Source organism: Grosmannia clavigera, assembly GCF_000143105.1.
Source record: "Grosmannia clavigera kw1407 unplaced genomic scaffold GCSC_108, whole genome shotgun sequence".
NCBI lineage: Eukaryota > Fungi > Ascomycota > Sordariomycetes > Ophiostomatales > Ophiostomataceae > Leptographium > Leptographium clavigerum.
Window position 1 is genome coordinate 1623790 of NW_014040837.1, and position 23238 is coordinate 1647027.

General features: G+C 52.7%; 6 protein-coding genes across 6 annotated transcripts; 2 read left to right on the forward strand and 4 right to left on the reverse strand.

Moving 5' to 3' along the window:
- CMQ_6560 (uncharacterized protein) lies at positions 1–1038 on the forward strand (the record flags this gene model as incomplete). The annotated part of the gene is made up of 1 exon (XM_014320246.1): positions 1–1038. The coding sequence occupies one exon, from the start codon at positions 1–3 to the stop codon at positions 1036–1038; it is 1038 nt and encodes a 345-aa protein (XP_014175721.1).
- Positions 1039–1390: 352 nt separating this feature from the next.
- CMQ_6724 (uncharacterized protein) lies at positions 1391–2182 on the reverse strand (the record flags this gene model as incomplete). The annotated part of the gene is made up of 1 exon (XM_014320410.1): positions 1391–2182. The coding sequence occupies one exon, from the start codon at positions 2180–2182 to the stop codon at positions 1391–1393; it is 792 nt and encodes a 263-aa protein (XP_014175885.1).
- Positions 2183–2259: 77 nt separating this feature from the next.
- CMQ_6644 (O-methyltransferase, family 2) lies at positions 2260–5609 on the reverse strand (the record flags this gene model as incomplete). Its single annotated transcript, XM_014320330.1, has 7 exons — positions 2260–3591; positions 4033–4437; positions 4502–4691; positions 4788–4928; positions 4996–5119; positions 5203–5335; positions 5391–5609. The coding sequence occupies 7 exons, from the start codon at positions 5607–5609 to the stop codon at positions 2260–2262; spliced, it is 2544 nt and encodes an 847-aa protein (XP_014175805.1).
- Positions 5610–10373: 4764 nt separating this feature from the next.
- Positions 10374–12658, forward strand: CMQ_6848 (tryptophan synthase; the record flags this gene model as incomplete). Its single annotated transcript, XM_014320534.1, has 3 exons — positions 10374–10421; positions 10520–10911; positions 10963–12658. 3 exons carry the CDS (start codon positions 10374–10376, stop codon positions 12656–12658), a joined length of 2136 nt encoding a protein of 711 aa, XP_014176009.1.
- Positions 12659–16246: 3588 nt separating this feature from the next.
- On the reverse strand, positions 16247–17395 carry CMQ_6713 (uncharacterized protein; the record flags this gene model as incomplete). Its single annotated transcript, XM_014320399.1, has 1 exon — positions 16247–17395. One exon carries the CDS (start codon positions 17393–17395, stop codon positions 16247–16249), a length of 1149 nt encoding a protein of 382 aa, XP_014175874.1.
- An 818-nt stretch (positions 17396–18213) lies between these two features.
- CMQ_6756 (uncharacterized protein) lies at positions 18214–21369 on the reverse strand (the record flags this gene model as incomplete). The annotated part of the gene is made up of 3 exons (XM_014320442.1): positions 18214–19506; positions 19735–20766; positions 20845–21369. The coding sequence occupies 3 exons, from the start codon at positions 21367–21369 to the stop codon at positions 18214–18216; spliced, it is 2850 nt and encodes a 949-aa protein (XP_014175917.1).
- Between the last annotated feature and the right edge of the window lie 1869 nt (positions 21370–23238).

Sequence of the window (23238 nt, forward strand, 5' to 3'; positions counted from 1 at the left end):
ATGGCAGCCATCAATCCTGAACACTACACTACGCCACTGCCTGAGAATTGCAGCGACTACGACATGGAGCTGCAGGACCCCGACGTGGCCACCAATTCGTCGTATGTTTGCGTGCTGGCGTGCATGGCCTCTCTGATACCACCGTTTCTGGATGGACTGGGACCGATGTCTGCGCGCAAAACGCCCGCCGAGATGTATGACCACATCCAGGCCTGCGACCGGGCGATGCGTGTCCACATTGCCAATATCCCCGAATTTCTGCTGCGGAAGGAGGGCGGCGCCACAGCCACGGCCACTTGCCCTGCTTCTTTGCCCTGGATCCCTCTCGCGCGGCACACGCTGGCCATCAGCGCAGCTGAGATGATTATCATGATTCACCGACCGGTACTGTTTGAGTCGTTGCAAAGTGCGGCCTTCCGGCCGACAAGGGCCATCTGCGTGTCGGCCGCCGTGACGATCCTGCGGGAGCACGAGCAGGTCATTGCCGCCGGTGTCGTGTCCATCTGGACGCACTCGGCTTTCTGTGTCACTGGCGCTGTTGTTCTCGGCCTCGAGCTCTTCCACCGAACCGACCACAGCGACGACACTGCTCACGCCTACCGCCAGATGCTGGCCCGTGCCTCTAACCGCCTGCACTCACGCCGCTGCGACGCCATCGCCCGCCGCGGTGCCTTGCTCATCGACACCCTGCTGACTGCCGAGGAGGACCTCGTGCTGCGCATGATGCGAACTGCCCGACGACAGACCGATGCGGCTGCCGAGGACCATCAGCGCGCCATCATCAACGACATGATCGGCAGCCACGAGATCATGGCTCGCTTTCTCGCTGGGTCCCTCACGAAGTCGTCTGCCACCGCCGTTGCTTCTGTCAACATCTCTCCACGCGTCACTATAGCCTCTTTAACCAACGGGCCCAGCACCGAAATCACTATTTCCGGCAGTAACAATGCTCTGCCATCTCTGGACTATGACGCTGCCCATGACTTTGACCTATGGTTCAAAGAGGTTTTTGCGCCCGTGTACGATCCGATAGTGTAGGGGGTCATGGTCCATGGTCACGACTTTCGGTTCACAGTTTGAGATTATTGTACCATGATTTGATGCGATTACGATTGTGTGCCATCATGATTTGCCATAGGAAGCTATCACTGGTCCCGAAAAAGGAAAGAGCTCTTCGTAGACTTTTAGCCGCCAGCGTGATAGAAATGTGATATTTCATTAGGGACGGACAAGACACAGACATATGAAGCGAAAGAGAGGATTAACGATCAAAAGATGATCATAAGCATGCCTGACTTCTAGCAATTTAACTTTCCTATTCTTATAATCACCCAGCATAAACAAAAAAAACGCAATCGTGTATTCGCTCCTTCTTCGTTGGGACAGCGTGCTACGATTCTGCTCTCTGGCTGATTTTCTTGATCTCAGCCCAGTTATAGTCCTCAACTCCGTACACTTTCTGTTTCTTCAACAGGATCATTGCAGAGTTGTTATCAGCGACGAGCGGCCCACAGCCGAAAAATTCCTGCTCTTTTCTGAGCCTCCATGTGGACCGCCTATCGGCGTAGTCTGAAGTTAAGACGGGGAAGATGTCCTCGGCAATGCGATCGCTCATCGCTGCCTGCACTGGATCTGGAAGATGCTCCTCTGGTCGCTCAGGCTCGGCGTCAGGATCAAAGGGCTCAACAACCCATGCCCGTTTCTGCCACAGCGGCTGGCTGGCCAGTACGACCGGGACGGCAATCCATGACCGGTTAGACGGAGCTGCAGTGATGGCCCAGTCGTCGGGCCCCGTCTGGATACGGCGAGGCATGAGAGTCAGGAACTTCAGCCTGTCATCCAGAATGCAGGCGACGAAGCGGATCGTCACTTCTAGGTAGTCATTTCTGCGGCTGTCACCCTCTTGGATGTTCAGGTAGGAGAGTAGCTGGGTTGCAGCCGCTGTGACGTCACTGTTGTGAGTCCCTCCGAGCTCTCCATGCATCCAAGGCTGTGTCCCGTTCGTGCCAGTGCTCATGACATCAGGAAAGCGCCTAATCCAATCAATGCCACAGTCCATAGCCAGGGCTAAAAGCGTCTGCCGAAAAGTGCTCATGGGACTCCCTGGACGATCGCCCCTTACTTTAGTCATCACATCTGACATGCGTTCGATCATCTCAGCAACTTTGGCATCGGTCGGCATAGGCCCGGAGTTCTCTGCCAGAATGCGCTCAGCTTTCCCAAGTGAATTATCTGACCCCATGAGCGGGCGACCCGTCATTAGCAGTCTAGTTCGATGTACTCTCTGGTCACCGCGGTGATGGAATTAGTAAGACCGCTTGGCTGTCTATCGTCAACAACACCGCTGATCGGGTCGGTCACCCAGGAAACTGTCATCGTTCCCTCCCCAACATGGTCTAGAATCCGCAGCTTCTTTCCGATCAGTAGAAGCGGCACGACATCGCCGACTGCAATAGCGATAGCAGAGAATATCCAGACAAAGTCGCCCTTGTCGGTTATATTGCCGCTATATGTGAGAGGAATTCCAGCTGTATTGAGTGCAATTGACACCAAGTCACAAGCATTGAGGCAGCCAAACGGTATGAGGCTGACCATGTGTTGCGTGGGTGCAACATTTGCTGCGCCAGGCCTGCCCAGGAGACGGTGGATCCGAGACCAGCGCTGACGAAGCGTCTGTAAATTCGGGTCATTCAGGAAGCCAAAGTACTCCTCCGACGCAACCGGAGGGTCGGGGTCTGAGTCCAACAGGCAGAGAGAGAAGTAATGGACGAAGCGAAACTGGAAAGCAAGGACCAGGCAATTGCTGCCAAAACAGAGAAAGAGTGGGTTGTCCGTCTTTCCATGAGTCACCACACGGCTCTCGTGAGCACACCAGGCTCGGGAAAACCATCGAGCGCTGAGTAGACGATTTGCAAACGGCACAGATGCGTCCGTGATACGCGTCCTCTCATCAGCTGGCAGAGCGGCAATACGGGCGGGGAAGCAACCTGCGACGAAGTCTCTCTTCTCGTCTCCCTCAAGTTCGCGAGTCTTCACCTCGGCGCACATGTCGGCGTAGAAGCCAGCGTAGGCCAGTCCAGCTGCCTCCTCATCCGCCTCCAGCTGCACGTTCTCGAGAAGGATGACGATGCGGCGCGCTGAGCTGTAGATAACGTCCATGGCTCCGATGGCGACCATCTTCTCATCCTCGTCTGACTGGTTAATGCACAGCTTGTCCAGCCACACACCCTCATCTGGGCTTTCCCGAATATTAGGCATACCCATTATGGCATCCACCATGGGCTTGGAAATCTCCCATGACGGATAGATCGGCTGGGCAGCCGGAGCGAGCGGCCAGTCCGCATAGTGCCAGCAGTAGCTGATGGCGATAAACGATGGCACCGTGTAGGTTGTCGGCCTCTGAGGACAGAGCATGCACAGCGTCAGGCCGGACAGGGCATTCTGCTTGGCGTGAAAGTGGTCGGCAAGCTCTGCATTGAGCTGGCGCAGTCTAGCCAGAATAGCAGGGGCCTCTGCCTGACGGTGACGGATGCCGTCCAGAGTGTCCGAGAGGAGGCGGTCTCGACTCTTTGCACCGAGTGTCACAAGTGTCTGTTCCATTTCAAAGCAAGCAGCAGCAAGGAGGCCTTCTTTGTCTAGGTTGAAAATGCCTGCTCGGCCAGGCGGGTGGACAAGATGCCACAACACACAATTATGGATGCATGGCATCGTATTTCGTATCGGCCTGAGGCTTACGGGGTAAGCGAGGATTGGCACCTGCCAAGAGCGCCAAGGCAGATTGCATGACGCCTAGCCAGCTTGGGCTACTACGAGTCATAGTTCTGAGGGTGCGCTTTCCAGTTTCTCTTATTTAAATGGACACATGGGAGAAGACCTCTGACACGTGGCCTGTGTATTCTTGGTCGTTGAGCTAGCAGGTACCAAAGCCACCTTCTCTTTCTGACTGTGGGCACGCACTGTAATATATATAGCGTCCACGATCCTGTCAACCCGAAATCTAAGCAATCCCTAAGCCAGATCGCACTCGATCACGTTCTCTACGTCAGACTGCCCGCATTTCCAAAACTTGACAATCTTCAGCTTGCTACCGTTCCCCTCAATCATCTGGTGCCAGTTGTCCTCCGTGCGTTCCAGTGCCGATAGCTGTGTCATCATAAGGATATCACCCGCTGTAGCCTCCCAATACGCGCCTGTTCGTGGTATCACGCAGTCAAAGATCAGCAACTTGCTGTAGCCCGGCTTCATAGCGTCCGCCAAACGTGCCAGGATCTTTTGGCACATGTCATCTGGCCAGTCATGCATTATGGAGTGCATGAAGTAGGCCCGAGCGCCCTTGACAGGCTGCTCTGCCAAGAAGTCGTGGCCCATAAGCTGAATCGAGGAGTCGATATCCTTGACGTCACTGATCACGACTGGTAGATCTTGAAGGATCAATTTCTGTGGAAAAGTTGTCAGAAATCGGGATGTTTTTTCAGGGCAGGAGTAATCCGGGCCTGCTTACACCAGGGTGGCTCGGGTAGAGCTTCTTGAAAGCGTTGATATCGTGGCCTAGGCCGCCAGCCACGTCTACAACCAACGGCGCATCTGGAGAGGTATCCGCGCCGACGAACAGCGGCTTCTCAACCGGGTAGAGCGACGGATGCATCCACGCGGATGCACCCACGGCAGCCGACCTTGCCGGTAGCCACCCACTACAGAAGATGGAGTCAGTTACACGGCCTCTCAACTCTACCCTCTACTCGTTGCACGAACTGTGATGATTTGTATGGGGGCCGAGGCCGACCGACCGCAGGTACTCGAAGCAGTTTGGCAGGTCAGTTTTATAGGAGGCATGCATGGCCGTGTGGGCAGCATCAATTGGGTTCCGCCATTGTGTTTCGCGTAGAAACTTGTTAAACTCGATGTGGCTGCGGCCGATTCCGCCGAGGCTGCAGCAGAAGACGTTAGCCAGCCGTTGCGAGTGGGGGCTTCTTCTTTATCGCAGGCTTTACTTACACAGAAACATAGCCGTCGCCGATGACGTCCAGGCTCAGCGCCTTGGAAAAATTGCTAGGCCTGTACTCGTCTTGCGCCGTTTCCTCCAAGTGGCCCATGGCACAAACATGGCGCATCAAACGGCCTGTGCATTACAGCGCAGGAATGTTAGCCTAGCCTTCGACGACAAATGAATCGGTTCTTAGTTCATAAGACACAAGCACGGACCGAGAAGCACGGGATCTATCCCTAGCGGCTTGGCAAGATCTTCAACCCTCTGAGGCGTATTCACACCATTGGCCACCATGAGTTTCCAAAGCCCAATGTCTACTCCCGTAATCAGGGCGGCGTTCAGTCCGGACTAATCATCAAAAGTCAAAACAACCTAACAGAGTAAAAGTTTGGAGAAGATTTACATTGGCCCAAATGTGCTGCACCATCTGTTCGCGAGGTGTAAGAAGTGCCTGCATGAGGTTGCGGGCTTTGACTATGAGCTGATGGCGAGTTTCCTGGCTACACCCAATCAAGTCTTTACTCAACACATTGATGTCTTTGATCCGCTGCGGCACAGATTCCATATCGGTAGGCTTGATGGCCAGGGTAAGGTCGATCGTATCAGCCATGTTGCGAAGCATTGTCAGCGGTAACGAACTTGGAAAAACTTCAATTGAATAATTGGTTGAAAATAATAACAATGTGAGAATCTACGGTAGTTCACCGGTCTCCTACTCTGCCGGGGAACGCTGAATATAAGGATTCTAGGCACTGATTAAGTACCGCTGTTTCTTCACCAAAAGAAGTGTCGGAAATAATACAATACGGAATAGATGTAACCTGTTCATTGTCTACCCCGGGCTAAGCCGGCCGCTTGGCCTGCCGACCGTGCAGTATCGTGGGGCCACTAAGGGAATAGCAGTGGCCTCTTTTGGTCTAATTCCGTACTCCGTATACTCGTACGAGTACTGGCCAGGCCCATTGGCCCTTCACAACTTGGAAGAACCCGCTGGGACCCGTTTCTCCGCTGGTGGCTACCACTAATAAGCATTATTGGCCGCATTAGTGTACTTGTACTACAAAGCTAAAGCTCTTGTCACATATAAAGCCAAGAGATCAGAAAGCACAAGCCTACGTCGTAATCATATCTTCCTATTCGGTCTGGTAGCCCGGAATGGCTTTTCCGGCTTCCCTGATGCCCCCTAGGAATAGCATTCATCTGTACTCCTGGCCCTCATATAATGCCTTGCTCATCAAACCTACGACGTAAGCGCCCTTCAGGGTTACATTCGCCCCAGGGAAGTCGGATGTGATAATCCGGCGCCGTAAGAGGAAAATCTTGCGCCGGGCTCTTCCATTTACAGCTCTCTCGTATGAATAAAAGTCTCCGACCCGTACGGAGTACTTTTCCAACACTACCCCGTATACGGAGTACACGAGCACATTATACTATGTAGGAACAACTCCATTTGTACGCTTCTGCCAGGGATCCCATTCATTTATGGACCTATTGCAAGACCGTACTCCGTACGGAGTTTACAGAGTATGTCAGATGCAGGTAGAATAATATTGACATCATGAGAATTACGGAGTAGATGTTCACAATTTTGAGTATTGGACAAGTCCTGCAACGAAAAGGTCACAGTCGCAGGTCTCGGTGTTTTGGAGTATGGTGAAGAGAAGAACACCAAGTTCTAATCTATAGTTGTCACGGTGAGGAGCAGTTGTATCGTTGCTCTTCGTGCTACCGGAGTTTATTAGCTCCTAGGAGCCCCGACATCTGTGTATCTACCACAAACCTCGAATATCCTCCATCATCACCGTCTTCGGGTTTGTTCTTGTTCGTGTCTGTTCTATTCATTCGCTAGCTTGCATCCACCAAGATGCTACAAGATAAGGGACCCCTGATTATTATTGTTTGCTGGACCTTTACAACACTCGCTATTCTGTTCGTCTGTTGTCGCCTGTTTGTCCGCTCCGTGGTACATCGCATGCTCTACATCGATGACTACTGGATCATCTTCTCGGTTGTACGTCTGGACGTATTTATTAAGTCAGGTCTAGCGTCGAGCGAGCGGCTGACTGTCTCTATTACGCTTGAAACCAGATATGTGCTATCTTATCAAACGTATTGGTCACAATATTGGTGTATTGGGGAAACGGTAAACACTTCACCGAGCTCAACCTAGAGCAGAAACAAAATGCGACGAAATGGATGATAGCTGCATATTTTCCGGGCATCGAAACTCTTGGGTTTCCCAAGTTAGCTGTCATATCACTACTTGCTCGCTTTCTTTCTCCCAGCAAAATCCACATTTACGCCTTATGGAAAATGGGTACTGTAAATTGTATGTCGCTCACAGCGATGGTGTTGACGTTGATTCTGTAATGTTCGCCACCAAGATCACTGTGGGATTATTCCGTTAAGGGGACCTGTATAGCTCATAGCACACTGGAAGGGTTGGCTTTTTGGGCAAGCAGTACGCACCGACCCCCGTCAATGTATCAGTTTGGATGATGGCCACTAACCTATCAACCTGAAATAGCATTCTCTGCCATTCTCGACTTCTACCTGGCAATCTATCCTTCTACCGTACTTTGGAAACTTCAAATGCCGCTGCAGAAGAAGCTCGGACTTACATGTGCTCTCGGAATGGGAATTTTGTAGGTGCACAAGTCTAGTGGCCTTCAACATTCCGAATTCTGCTGATGCAATCCAAGGTCTGGATGTATTGCAATCGTCAAAGCAACCGGCGTGCCAACTCTTCTCAGCACGGATGTGACGTGTGAGTTCAAAAGTCCACTTCGCATACGGGCGTGTCAAGCTAATATGTAAAAAAAAGACGAGCTGTGCAACCCATTGTACTGGACATCGTGAGTACTGCCCGTATCCAAACTTGCTCCCCCTTCCAGGCGCCGTATGACTAACAGCACGTCAATAATAGCATAGAGGGTAATGTGATTATTATGGCCGCCTGTATCCCAATACTTTAGCCACTTGTCGAAATGGTCAAAACACGCAGTCTTCCATCAAGCAAGAAGCGTTCTGGAAACAACGGCCACTACTCAAATGTCAGCAAGCAGAGAGTTCCTCCACCGGACCCGATTGAGCTACAGAGCAAGCCAAGAAAAAAGACGGATGCATATGGCTTCACTATTTGCGATAGAGACAGCGAAGGAAACATTGTCGGCCCTGACAAGCAGACCTCAACCACGTGTTACCAACGCCGGAGCGGGATATACACACGTTCGGACGGTATTATGAAAACAAATGCCATCACCGTTGCGTACGATAAAGGCGAGGAAGGCCCGACGTCAGCAACTACACGATGGGCAGCGGTATAAGCTTTTTCGCCCTCCCGCATGGGGTGGGCGGCAATTTCTCTTTCATATGAGTAAAAAAGAACCGCGCGTACTTCTGAATCAATATCAAAGTTCAATACACCTCCCATCATTCTTTCTCATCCCTTCACCGAAACTCCTTCTTAGCGTACCCATAAGAAAACACTATCAAGCCACTGCTAGCTTGTATAAACAGAGACTGCTGGAGACCGGCCAGATACTTTTTTTCCTCTGCTTTTTGACGCCAGAAAGCTGCATATGACAGCGACTATGCAACTCCCAGAAGGAAAAATAGGCCCTTATTACAAGCATCATAGTACAGATATTGCACAAACAATTGGGTCTCTGGTAGCAAATCCTGCAGCGTTCCGACCAAGTGCGTGAGAGTATTTATAAGCTGTCATAGCTAGTTTACAGTGAAAGCGCATAAAGGTCTTTTCTTTTTTCAATAGGACGTTAACGCACCTCTGTACCACATGGCGTGCCATGGAATTACCCAGACAACTTCTCTGCAAGGACGGTCTGGTCAATGGCCGACATGTCAGCGACGCCGTAAACCGATCCGATGGAGGGCACGCGATAGATGAGATATGTCGCCACAGCACGTTCTAAAGATGAAGTTCGAGTCAGCGTTTTGTGTGTGTGTCCGAAGCCATCACTGAGGTTCTCACCTTCGACTCTGCATGCTTCAATGGAGCTGGAGAAGCTTGCCGGATACGGCATCCTGACTGTAGCCGTCGGTAGTAGAGTATGCAGCATACGTCCACGATGCAACAGCCAGGACGACAACTGCGGCAGGGTCCCGTACCCAAGTCGAGAAGACCAGAATATCATTATAATGCCTGCAGTCAAGCCTCCGAGTGACATTGCCCCAAATGAGGCCACGAGGTGGTGTCCGGCAACAGATGCTGAGTCTAGTAGCACGACCTGGTTAAATAGCGGCAAGAGGAAGAGGAATTGTTGTCCATGATTAGCAGTGATACAGCCACGGCATTAATCCAAAGACATCTCTGATTAACCTACCCCGCATCCAGAAACGCCTAAACAGACATTGGCCACGAGTAAGGACACCCCTGCTCTCCCACGAAGCATCCTCATCGGCAGTAGTGGCGCAGCTGTCGTACGAGCCTCTACAGCAAGAAAGGCTCCCAATAGCAGCAGGCCCCCGCGAATGCTCTCGCACGCCCGGGTGGGTCTGCTGCAAGTAGAAGAGATAGTCCTGCGATATAAGTGTGGCGGTGGCAAAATCAGCAATTGCCACACAAGCGTGCAAAGGACTGGTTGGGCCTTCATTTGTCACTCTACTCAACAGAAGCTCTGGCGGTTGGTACGAAAATGATAGCCCGTTCGGTCACCGCAAGTATACCCAAAAGAGGGATGTATACGGAGTACATGCACCTCGATATGGGTAATGATTGGAAAATGTCGGCCGGGCTCAACACTGGCCCGAAATAGCCTCACAATTTGCAAGCGTGACATCGCGCTGAGATCAAGCGTGCAGGTTCGAAGCAGCGACAATCAGAGTGCTATACGGAGTAAGTGGATGGTACCATAGCTCGTGACACAGGCAATAACAGTTGTACCTGCGTGCACGGCAAGATAAATCAGCTGTCGCCGTACAGCGGAAGCTCGAGTCGCGAGGCACAGCCACAGTTGAAGCCACAGAGGCCTTGCGAGGCTGTTCTCGGCATCACGAGTCGCAGACCCACTTAACTGTTGATAGTATTTACTGAAGACAAAGAGCACTGTGCATACACGGTGTATTTTGCGCCCAACTTCTCACGCAATCACAGTGTGATGTGTAAGGTCTCCACTTTTGATAGCAAGAGGTTCGAAAAAAAAGAGAACCGGCAGGCACCAACTCCAATGCGATGCGCAACCGTCCAGCAAAGCGCAGGTGACTCAGAAGTCTTCAGCATCTACACATAACCTGTCACAACAAATAGCAGTGTCTGTGTCTTTCATCTTTAGCATACTTGCCAATTCCTTCTGCAGCCGTCGCGTTTCCTCCACAGGCGACTCATCCCCGCTTTCAACCCCACAAACATCAAGACAACGAGACGATGGAGGCTCTCAAAGAGACGTTTAGCCGGTGCAAGGCTGAGACGAGGGTACGTTCAAGCGATCTTGTCGTTCCCTTTGAGCGGCGAGACTAAGCTAGCAATGACAGCAGTGGCGCCGTGGCTAATACGATGTTGCGTGGAAGCAGGCTGCCCTCGTCACCTATGTCACGGCTGGCTACCCGACGGCAGCAGATACACCGGAGGTGTTGCTGAGTATGCAGCGAGGTGGCGCGGACATTCTGGAACTCGGTGTGCCGTTCACGGACCCGATCGCAGATGGACCGACGATCCAGACGGCCAACACGGTGGCACTGGAGAATGGCGTGACTCTGACGGACACTTTGCAGATGGTGCGGACGGCACGGGCCAAGGGCTTGTCGGCACCGGTGCTGCTGATGGGATACTATAACCCGATGCGTGCATACGGTGAGGAGGTGCTGATCCGCGACTGCAAGGAGGCTGGCGTCAATGGCTTCATCGTTGTGGACTTGCCGCCAGAGGAGGCGGCAACATTCCGGACGTTGTGCAGCGCAGGAGGGTATGTATTCTTGTATCTTCTATCCTCTTCTCTTCCCTGCTGACTTTCCAGTCTCTCTTACGTGCCGCTCATTGCACCGGCCACCTCAGATGCCCGCATGCGGATCCTCTGCCAGCTGGCCGACTCGTTCATCTACGTGGTCTCGCGGCAGGGCGTGACGGGCGCGTTGGGCACGCTGAATGAAAACCTGCCGCAGCTGGTAGCGCGCGTGAAGAAGTACAGCGGCGGCAAGCCAGCGGCGGTGGGCTTTGGTGTATCGACGCGCGAGCACTTTGTGTCGGTGGCGGGCATTGCAGACGGCGTCGTGGTCGGCAGTCAGATCGTGACGACGCTGCGCACGGCCACAGGCGACAAGCACAAGGCGGTCGAGAACTACTGCGCGTACCTGACGGGCCGGACAGCTACAGCAGTGGCCACGGCCTCGGCGGCAGCAGCAGCGGCAGCCGTGGCTCGGGCGGCACCCGAGACGCAGACGCAGACGTCGGCAGCAACAGCACAAAAGCTCGACAGCAACCTGGTGGCACAGCTGGCGGCACTGCACGACAAGATGCCAGACCGGTTCGGTCAATTTGGCGGACAGTTCGTGCCGGAGTCGCTGATGGACTGCTTGTCCCAACTCGAGGATGGCTTCAACCAGATCCTGCACGACGACGCCTTCTGGAAGGAGTACCGGTCCTACTACGAGTACATTGGGCGGCCGGGCCACCTGCACGTGGCTGAACGGCTGAGTCAGCACGCAGGCGGCGCCCAGATCTGGCTTAAGCGCGAAGACCTCAACCACACAGGCAGCCACAAGATCAACAACGCGCTGGGCCAGATTCTGCTGGCGCGGCGTCTTGGCAAGACCAAGATCATTGCCGAGACCGGTGCCGGACAGCACGGCGTCGCCACGGCCACGGTGTGTGCTAAGTTTGGAATGGAGTGCACAGTCTACATGGGCGCCGAGGATGTGCGGCGCCAGGCGCTCAACGTCTTCCGCATGCGCCTTTTGGGTGCAAAGGTCGTGCCCGTTGACGCCGGCTCGCGCACACTGCGTGACGCCGTTAATGAAGCCCTGCGCGCCTGGGTCGTCCACCTCGACACCACGCACTACATTATCGGCTCTGCCATCGGCCCACATCCTTTTCCGTCCATTGTGCGTACATTCCAGTCCGTCATCGGCGACGAGACCAAGGCCCAGTTCCAGGCTGCCCGCGGAAGGCTGCCCGATGCCGTCGTTGCCTGCGTTGGCGGCGGCTCCAACGCTGTCGGCATGTTCTACCCCTTCTCCCACGACCTCTCTGTTAAGCTGTTGGGTGTCGAGGCTGGCGGCGACGGTATCGATACCCCTCGCCACGCTGCCACCCTCGCTGGTGGATCTGCAGGCGTCCTGCACGGCGTCCGCACATACGTGCTGCAGGACAAGAACGGCCAGATCCAGGACACCCACTCCGTCTCTGCCGGCCTCGACTACCCCGGCGTCGGCCCTGAGCTGGCCAACTGGAAGGACACCGGCCGTGCTCAGTTTATTGCCGCCACCGATGCCCAGGCCCTGCAGGGCTTCCGCCTGCTGAGCGAGCTTGAGGGCATCATCCCCGCTCTCGAGTCAGCCCACGGCATCTATGGTGCCGTCGAGCTGGCCAAGACCATGCGGCCTGACCAGGACATTGTTGTCTGCCTCAGCGGCCGTGGCGACAAAGACGTCCAGAGCGTGGCCGACTCCTTGCCTGAGCTGGGTCCCAAGATTGGCTGGGACCTGCGCTTCTAAGTAAAGATCTAGGAGGGCTGGTAGTTGCAAAACGAGGCGCCGATGCAGAGGTTCATCTTGATGCATCTACCTATTCTGGGATTCAGAAAAGTGTGAGGCAATAGACTAAAGCATGTCTGTTAAGAATACGACTTCTTTAATTGAATAGGACTCTCAGGATCAACCAGTGTCATTTTAGCGTTGCAGTACACCCAAATATTCTGCCTGCGGGCTAACTCGCCTTCCGTCCCAACGACGGCTTACAAAATTGGCATTTCCATCTGTCACAACTGATGCTATTGGCAGGGGTATCGGTGCACTGTATAGGGTCTGAACGGTGTGGCTGTTGAAGTGCGTGATGTATTAACTAGAAAGGAGTACATGGCGCACCTCCAATGGTGCAGAGATGTCACTGTGGCTATTCTCCACGTTTATCTATTCTGACCAATGAGAGGCCGCTCCGCTGACATTAGTCAGAACGGTCACAGTGCGCTCCATTCCAGAGCTTCACACCATCACCTCCCTCTATTGCCCTGCAGCCCTTGATTCTGCCCTTTGCCTCTCGATGATCTCGTTTGTCAATCTCTGGTAGTTTATTAGTGTTTTCCGGTGCCTGACTTGTGCGTGTAGCTGATTCTTACGGTCACAGTAGTGTGGCATTCCTGGAGAAATACCCCTGTCAAAAATGGTGTTGAAGTTGGCGGATACCGTGGTACTCACCTCGTATAGACGGTTATATACTGTGGCTTCTACTCCGTGCACCACTAGTCTGCCGCGCAGGTTCTGCGCGAGCACCAGTGTAAGACCCGTACGGTAATCCTTGTGGGATATTCGTCCGGACCTTTTTTCACGTATCGTAGTAAGCTCTAAGGCCTTCAGAAGATCTAGTGATGATATTTCGTAGGGTGGTTGACTGAAGACCAGACTGTGCGCAATGTGCGCTCAGATCAGGGCTTCGTCTTATCTAGTGATCTGGGCGGCCGAGTTCAGGTTAGGTGACCTCGGGGAAATCCACAATACCTCCAGTTCTTCCTGCATCTAATCCTAGTCAGCAATTATGCTGTCGTCGTTCGTTGCTGGGGCATATTGATCGTACCGAGACTTGGTTGGCTCTGATGCGCTAAAACACGTGTTAGCCGAGCAGCCATAGGAAAAGGTACAAAAGTATATACTCGAAGACAACATGCTCGGATCTGCCGGCGTAAGACCTGTCATCAAAATTAGCATCCGAAGATAGCGATGATGAAAGCAGGATTGACGCTGAAGGTTATCAGGAAAACGTACAGCTACAACACGTCTGTGAGCCTGTGTTTTAGTAGGTTAGTAAACACTGTAGAACAAAACAGCATATGCCGTTCAGGGCAATCTTGTCACTGTACTCTCAGGCTGGTACGCTTGATTGTCATAAAGGTCAGCTCTAACCATGTCGAGAGAATTAAAATGTAATACTCACCAGATCCTCTAGCGAGACAGCGAAAACAACTTCGTTCTATTGTTGTATCATTGTCAGTCGAGGTCTGCATAGCTATGTTTCCTTCGTCCTCATTTGTTCCATGGCTGAAAACTTGATGTTGGACTATAATGTTTTAGCATCTCGACCCTCAAATATTGTTGCTTCATTGATAGGGCGAAATGTGCACAGCAAACAACTCTCAGTCATATGTGGGCAATAAGAATCAAAAAGATATAAGTGGAAAGAGAAGTGGGATTTGATACATACTAGGTTGATATGTAGGTCGAACTGTGTAAAAACGGCTGTAGACGAACGACTGTGGAAGAAGAGAATAAAAGAATGAGAGACGCGGGGAAAACATGTTTGGGAGGATAATTCATATTCGTATTCAAGTTCGAAACTTCTTAACTTGGAAGGCACGATTGGGCTCTTTCTGCTTGACTGTTGTTACATCGCTAGTAAGATACCAACACGTGATGCAAGTGTTCGGCAAAAATAGGCATGAATAATGACGGTGTAGGCTTGACTAACTCGATCATCACCTTGTTTTCCTATATTAACAGACGATCTCTCACACTCTGACCTGTTTTCTTATAAGGCCTTATACGTGCCAATATTGATATAACGAATAAACCAGAAGCTGAACGAGATGGCTTCTGTCAACGCACTTGTGGAGCGTCTTCAAGAAGCCAACACAGCGATACAAAAGTTGAATAAGGCGTTGATCGACTCGTACGAACTAGAATTCCCACGAACTTGTAAGAGCGCGCTTCGCGATTTTCGAGCTGATTCCTATGATATTTCCTTGATAATCAATAGGCTTGTACGTTGTGCAAAGATCATTCGCAAAAAAGATCTAGCAAGTCCATGCCTACGCACTGCAACAGCTGTGTCACCGCAGCCGATGAAAGAAAATTTTCGCCGTTTCCCCAAACGGCCACCTGAAATACGTCGTCTGATTTGGGAGGCAGCGTGCCTACCCCCTCCATGCCAGCACTTGGTAATGATCCTTGATCGGGCGCGAACTCTTTCGAAACAACAGGTCACGGAGCTAAAGTGGTATAATGCTTGGAGTGGCCAAGGAAGTGTTGGTCAGCACCATTTTTCCCCAATGCATGTATGCGACCCTGCGGGATTGATTAATGCCCGGGGCGACCTAGGCTTATGGTTGGCCTGCCACGATTCACGTGAGGCTGCTACACACGCGTGTATAAGCGAACTTTCGAAAGATTTCGACACTGGGGCCGCCGTTGTTACACTTCAGAGGAACGAATATACACTTCAGTGCTGCGATAACCAGCAATATCCTGACTACGATGAAATTATACGACACGGCCGGCGTGTCGGTCAATTCTACCGGGCGGCGCTTCAGTTCCAGGCGCTCTTACGCACTATGGACACCTGGGCGAAACATCACTGCCTCCCGATGGAGTATATGCTTCGGATGAAACCCTCAGATACGCTGACAGAGTTGCCACAAAGGCTGGAAGAAAAGGCACTGGCGGAGACACAAGTGCAAGCAGAGCTACCAGGCAGCAATATGACAGCGTATCAATGTGCTAGGCAAGATCCTAGCCGCTGTGCTACAGCTTCCTCTTCGAATCGCCATCGACGAGATCTCTGTGAGTCCTCCCAAAACTCGTCTCTCCAGCACAGTATGTACGAGGTAGACGAGAGCACATTCCGCATTAGGCTAGACGATGGCCCGTTGCCTGCGACAGCTCTAAGGCAGCTAAGGTCAGAGCTTCGCATGATGTATTTACTAGGGCTACTATGGGGTTAGCTGCTCCTCTTAGCATAGCCTGTCGTTGTTATATTAAAAATGATCTGTACGTTATACCAGTCGTGGCTAGAAAGTATGGCCTGAGACTCTTCTTATAAAAGGACGGGGATGGTAAGAGAAAAATTTACTAATATGCCTTACTTTCTGCTTTCTTTAGTCGCAAAATTACGGCATTTTTTTTCTCTCTTTTTTTTCAAGAACAGTACATTACGTGTTAGCATAAGATGATTTACAATAGTTATGGAGGAAGAGCGTATTTGTGCTTTCCACGCCAAAAGTAATTTAAGCGTAAAAGTAAAAACTCGTCTAACATATGACGTTCTGAGCTATGCCAAGCCAAATTTGTCTTTATCTAGATCAGGCCTGGGCCGTTTCATAATTTCTTCTTCTTTCCGTTCCTGTCCCCACTGCTAGATTTATCCTTTAGTGTCCTCTTGCAGCGCGCATCTGCCGCCAGGAGTATGCCAGAAAGTGCGGAAAAGGTAAGCACGACAAAGAGCCCGCTTGTCTCGATGGCGATGTACAGCCGTGAACGGTATTGTAGCAGTGCATACATGGAGGCAGAGGCAGCCAGAACGGCAACGAGCAGGCCTGGCTGGCGACGGTCAACGGCGGCCCCCACGGCTGTGCAGAGCAGCGGGAAGATGCCCCAGATCGGATACGCCACGAGCTGCGACCAGGCCAGCAGGACAGCCGAGACACTGTCCTGCGTGAGAGCCCTTTCTAAGACTGCACGATTGGCAGCGGCAGCTCCATCGACAGCTCCATCCCCAGCCGCGGACAGCAGCATTGACCCGACTGCGTAGGCTAGGGCACCTGAGCTAAAGACTCGTGTCATGGCATACTCGATGCACGAAAACAGCCACAAGACCAGAACCATGGCCGCTGTGTCTTTGATTCGACGCATCACCGTGCGGGCCATCGCCGGATGGCCGCCCCGGGACAGCAGACCGATACCTCGCTGAACAACCGCCGCCAGGACGCCGTCGTCCGCCGCCAGGAGCAGCGAGCAACCGCCGCCGGCGACTACGTCCAAAGCCCGTTTCTGCACGCTGCTCTGCAGCAACCGTCGCCAGGAGGCCGTCACCAGCACCTGCTCCAAGAAGACATCTGGTCGCGCAAGAACCAGCCGCCAGTCCTCGCCCGCATTTGACAGCACGTAGTCACCCAGTTCTGGACATAGGGTTCGCCGCACCTGATGCAGCAGCACGGCTACTGCGAGATACGCAGCCCCTGACGTACCACCACCGCGGAACATGTACGCCTGCATCATCGTCCATACTGGCGCCACAAGGCCCCGACCACTGCCTTTCTCGTCTAGTCCTGTAGAAACCGACCGGGCAATGCTGCATGCCGCCCCGGTCACTGCCGCGTCACATCCAGAAAATAGCAATGATGCCACCCTCGACATCTTCGTCGCCTCGTTGCCGTAGCAGTACAGCCGCTGTCCGAGTCCGCCACCAAATGGTGCAAGGCCAACCCCTGTCAGAACCAAAGTTGGAATTTCAGTAAACGATGACATTATGCAGGTAGCCAGGCACCTGCGGGGGCGTCTGATCGGACGGGGGAAGATAGTGCTGCTGTGTTCTTTTATGTTCTGCTGCCTTTTCCCAACGCTTAGCGCGGTGCAGAACACACGGGTGCTTAGTCATCTCCAACATTATAATCCAAAGCCTTCTTTTTCTAGTTCGGCAACAACTTCCTACATAGCACTCAGAGGCATATGGAGACAGACGATAGTTCAAATACGTCACGATAATTGTGTACTCCGTATAATGAGCTATCTATTCGTATGGGGAATACATCTTCCAACAAGCACTCTTCGGCACATTTTCGGTCAGTTTTTTCAGCATCCTAGATGGTAAGATACAGTTTCTCCAACACCTGAGCTCCTGCTTCCGTCCTTAGAAGCAATCAGCTCTGCCTTTTTATGAACGTACAAACTCGACCGCTACGTTTTATACGCACTATACCAGCCGTGGCATTCCCAAATAAGACCTTTCAGATAGACAGCCGGTGCAGAAAAGACAGAAAAAGATAAACAAACGAATTCCCGGGAGGACCTGGGGCAGGATATCAAGCCAGTAGCAGAAGGACAAAATAAAATGCGAAGCAACACAACTCCTAGAAACATAGCCACCAATCGTACAGAGGTTCTTGAGAGAACACCACGTGTCTGTCTGCCCCAAAATGACACATCCTATCTTACCAGCCAAACCCAACGCCATTTCCCGAAACCGTAGGCCTCGGTTGGTATACTTACTCCCTCATATTTGGTTGAGCACTGCCAGGGCTGAGCATCTGGTCATTCCTGACAGACAAGCTGACTGTACGAGGCCACTAGCCCACACGTGCACGCAGGTTTGCCACACGTCCGAGGCCCAACCACTTCTTGCGCGGAGTTGTACCGACTGAAGCATTTGCATCGTCCTGCACTACCTGCGGCTCTTGTGCCGGTGCCTGTGTAATGGCTGGTATCTGCACCGTCTGCACCTCCTCGTTTGCCCCAAGTACCATTTCTGGCGCCTTCAGGGCTGCACCGCTGTTCCCGGCCTGTCCAGAAACTACCTCTGAGTTGCTTGAGGCTCCTCCTCGCCCGTTGCGTAAGATTGGCGGAGGTGTGGCGCTGCTCCGGCCGCCTTCGCCGTCAATCTCCCCCTTTCGCATCCTCGATGGCACACCTATCCCCGGTGCCAACGAAAATGTTGTCGCCGTTGCTGGTGCCGATGCTGGTGCCAATGCTGGTGTCAGCTCATGCGACCCGGATCGGCGAAACAGGCTGAGAACCCGGTTCCGCGGCGTCAACCCTGATGTGGGAGGGTAGTGCCGCATTTTCGCCAACACCATCTGCTCCCCCAGCTGCCCGACAGCTAGAGATTGTGCCTTCTTTTCTGGGGCACTGTCTTCAGTAGCAGCGCACAGGCTCGCGCTTGCACCTCCCGCAATGGAGACTCGCACCGGAGACCGTCGTGTCCTCGTATTTGATACGCTTGTGCTCGGAGTGCCAGGGCCTGTGGATCCTGCTTGAGATGCACATCTTGAGTTAATATCCCGCAACGAGCCTGTCTGTGCATGCAGACTCGAACGCCGATTTGGCGGCGGTGGCGGTCCGCCGGGGATGGAGCCCACGTCATATGGCAGCGGTGAAGCAAGCAAGCCCCCGGCACCAAATAGCCCGCTCACTGGCGCCGGTAGAGAGTCGCCCAGCTTATCGAGGGTGTTTGAACTAGGCGCAGCGCCATCTGCAGCAGGCCCCGGGTAACCCTGTCCACTCTTTCCAAACATCTCGTTTGTCGACCAGCCGTTCACCGTCGATGGGAAGTGAAAGAGATCCGGTGACACCTTCCCACCTCTCCGCGTGCGAGGAGCCAGGCCTGCAGGCCGCAGACTCTCGCGGAGCCAACAGTCCTGCATCGACGCAGAGTCGTTGCCATCGATATCCATGTCGTCGTCTGAGCTTTCCGAGTCTCCCCAGACGCTCCCTCGACCGTAATGCGACAGCGTGCTTTCATCAGTGGACCGAGGACGGGGCGGAACTTGAAGGCGGTCGTCAAAGTAGCCATTGTGCACACAAGTTTCGAAGCGTCGGCTATTGAAAGCCGAAGTCGATGACGGCTGTGGTGCCGCTATTTGCTGCTCGGAGAAATCCGCGATATACCGTGCACCCTCACTGGCACGCCTCGATGTGGTATGCCCGGAGAGAGAGACATAACCTGTCTCATTACTGATTCTGCTTCTCTCTTGAGACAAAGTATCGCTCGAGTTTTTGTACCTCCGGAGGGTCGACGTCGAGATTGTGTCAGGGGTAGGTGGTAGGTTATGCGGGTTCCCTGCACCTGCAAATGACGCATCTGTACGCACCCTGCGAAGATGATCTCGCTTTCCCCCAGATGTTGACTTGCCGAAGTCTCGCGCACGGAGCTGATGCGTAAGAGACTCGGGTTTCTGTTCAAGACCCTCATCGCTACTGGGCTGGGACGCGTCATCCATAGCCTGTAGCGACAATTCCATCTTCTCAAGGCGCTGCAGAGGAGAGTTCGTACCAATGTAATCCGTTTGCGAGCTCAGCCCCGCTGCGCCATTAGATGTTCGCGCCCTCGAGCTCGACCGCTGCTTTCTTAGTGTTGTCTCCGATACAGCGTCTGGATACGGCATTGTGGCCAGTGGTGTATGTGTTGCAGCGACGGGGGTAGACGCATGGTGAGACGGCGTCGAAGAATTTCTCGGAATATCGGCAGGGACACTGGACATTGATTGTTGCATAGATGCTGCGAAGGAAGACATCCGGGGCTCATTTTCCTTGCCGTAGATGCTGAGGAAGGAGCTCTCGCTCAATACACTGAGACTAGGACTTCCAACGCGATCAGCAACATCCAAAAAGTCACCTTCCGTGTTGTCCTCTGACATGCGCGGTAGGCTGATCAGACTGCCCAGATACACGTTGCGCAGGTTTTCCGTGTATTCGCTCCGCTCAGACAAAAAGCTTGGCATCCTATTTAGAGTGCGTCCTTCGTCAGGCTTGTGTTTCGGTCTCGAGGGATGGTCTGAAGGCGCTGATAAGTCTGCTGCAACATAGCGAGAAGCAGAAGACAATGCACGCCGAACACTTGGATTGGACACAAATAAATTGTGCTTTTCGACCTGGTGGACCATCTCCCGCTCGCGCAAGAGCTGCTCAAGCCGAGCTTCAAGGGCGATAATCATGCCAACAGCCTCCTCTACGGCCTTGTCCCTCATTTCCACTTCGGTGAGAAGCTTGTCGTTCATCTCCTCTGCTTCTCGCTTCTCGCGGTCGAGGCTCTCGCACTTTTCCTCCAGCCTGCTTTGTTTTTCCCTCCGGTGGAAGAGTTCGAGCTTGAGATCAAAGTTTTGTTTGTGGAGGGTGGTTAGAGTCTAGTGGAAAGCAAATTCTGCTGTCAGACGGACACAAGCTTTGAAGAGTGAGGGGCTTTGGCAATATGGTGCGCCTACCTGTTCCATCTCCTTCAGGCCGACACCTCCTTTCTTCTTGACAGACTCTCCGTTGCCTGTAATAGACCGAGAACGCGCCGGAGAACCTTGGGAGGACCCAAGGTCAATAGAAGAAGTTCTATCGCCACTCATCCTGCTGGCAGACCGTTCACTCTCCACCTTTCTCTCTCGCAACAACCTCTCCTGGAGGTATGAAGAAGTGGCAAAGAGCTTGGGTTCTTCACTCAGCTCACGAGGAGGCCGTAGCCGTGGAGATCCGGTATTGAACGGATAAGGAGCGGGCCGGGAGCTGATAGAACTCTGAAATCGGTGGGTGAGGTATGAAGCGGGCTCTAGCTGCTCTTGCTGTTGCAAATTTGGTTGTGGCGAGGGTGTGAGGTTTGATGGACGCCGATCCAAGTTTGAAGCCGCCATTCGACCATCAGATGCGATAAATGGGCTAGACCGTGACGAAGCGCGTGTACGAGAGTACGGATAGTGGTAGGCCCGCGGAGGGGAGAGTGACGTGGGTGAAGTAGCCTCCATGGCTGCGGGAGGGAAAAAAGGGGGGCGATGCGTGAGATATTGAGGCTGACCGGGTAGCAAACGGCGAGTCCAGCTGGCAGTTACGGTCCGCCAAGTTGATGGTTAAAGATGATATGGGCCAGATGCAAGTAATCAAGCTGCAGCGCAGCAGAGTCGCGTCAGTGTCTTAGGCCATGCAGCCGTGAACTGGTCGTATGTCGCGAACACGTCGTAGTCTCAGTAGTTGAGCTAATCAACAGTCGGCTCCTCCAATCCGGCTACTCGCAAGGTACGATGTATCTGAATGTGAGGTCAGACTGGGGATCAGACTGGGAAGAAAAAGAAACAAGAGAGAGCGAAATGGGGCGATGAGAAGGACTGCAGGATGACTGCAGGAAGGCGCAGGAAATGCAGGGAATGGGCGCGCTAGCAGCGACGCACGGGGTAGGGAAAAACAGAAGAGAATGGGTCCGGGATGGCGGAGTGCTCAGGCCTGACGGGCAGCATGCAGGGGCGGCGTTGTGGGCCAGGGCTATGTACGACGTACTATGTAAGATATCCTACGGAGTATCGCAGTGGAAGCACTGCCGGTGGTGGAAAAGGGCCCGCAAGCAAGAAGGTTAAGTTGAACAGCCGTTGCAAGCGTGGATTGGCTGGTCCATTAGCCGTCGTAATATAATAACAGTGGCATTAGCCTCTGGGGTGCCAACGTTTAGTCCAAATAGGATAGATTGATTGGGGGTTTGCTGTGGGCAAGATAAGAAGAGTCTGAGCAGCGGGTGACGAAAGGGAAGGGCGAAAGGAATGTCGCACAAGATTGTTGGCCGAGCAAGGCAAAACAATCCCCAGGGCTTCTGTACGAATGGTGCCGGTAGTATTTCATTCCACGGTGCATCAACCGAGCAGCCTGTCGCGCGTAGGCTCTTGATGAGGTTTTACTCTTCTGTACCCTTCTGATCGGACTGCCCAACGGTTCTTCTCAATTTCCTTGTTCTTGGTGTGCTCTTGTCTCTGTCGGTCGTGTTTTGGTATTCGGTGGGCCGAGACAGGTCCGACAATTCGTCGTTGAAGGCGCGACTGGTTGGCGGCAAGTCCCTCGCTCCTACCCTTTCTGGCTGCTCGTTCCTGATGGATGGGCGGCACTAGCTGGCGCTACGTCGTAGGTCGGCTTTTGATGCAGCCTGAGCACTAGCGCATTTTTAGCGCATGCCAGCATTTTACGAGACGAAGAACAGTAGCTTGTGTTTCCGCTTGTGATCTCTACCATAATATACGGAATATGCACAATTCTGTACGGAGTAGGATATACGCGTCTTGTGGACACTTGCGAGTATGTACATACATACGCCTGACGTTCCTTACGTCGTAGATCGTCAATCTTGCTGTACAGGTCTGAAATAAGAATTTTAGTTTCGATTTTCGACCATGAAAAGCCTTTTCTACTTGGCTCTGTTTCGACGGATTGCAAAGGATTTTTCAATCCAGCATAAGACAAACAAGTACGGAGTACGGAGTACGGAGTCTCGTAAAATATCTCATGCAAGATAAGATACGTATGACGTAGCATACGGAGTACATGCTATGTACGTTTAAAATATTTTGCACTGAAAGGTATCTTACGAAGTGCTCCGTACGGTACGGCGTATATTCTACTAATGTCTTACATATCCGTAGAATCTTACTACGCGGTCAATATATACGAAATCAAGTGCGATCAAGTGTACATCTACTTTGAGCTCGAACTCGCCCATATTCGTCAAAAGTAAGATATTTTGCGGAGGATTGCTTTGCCAGCATTGGATCTCGTAAGATACTGTCAGACATGGAAATGGTTCAACTGTGGGCCTTCTGACCCACTTAAGAGCAGAAATGAGGTCATATGATTGGTCA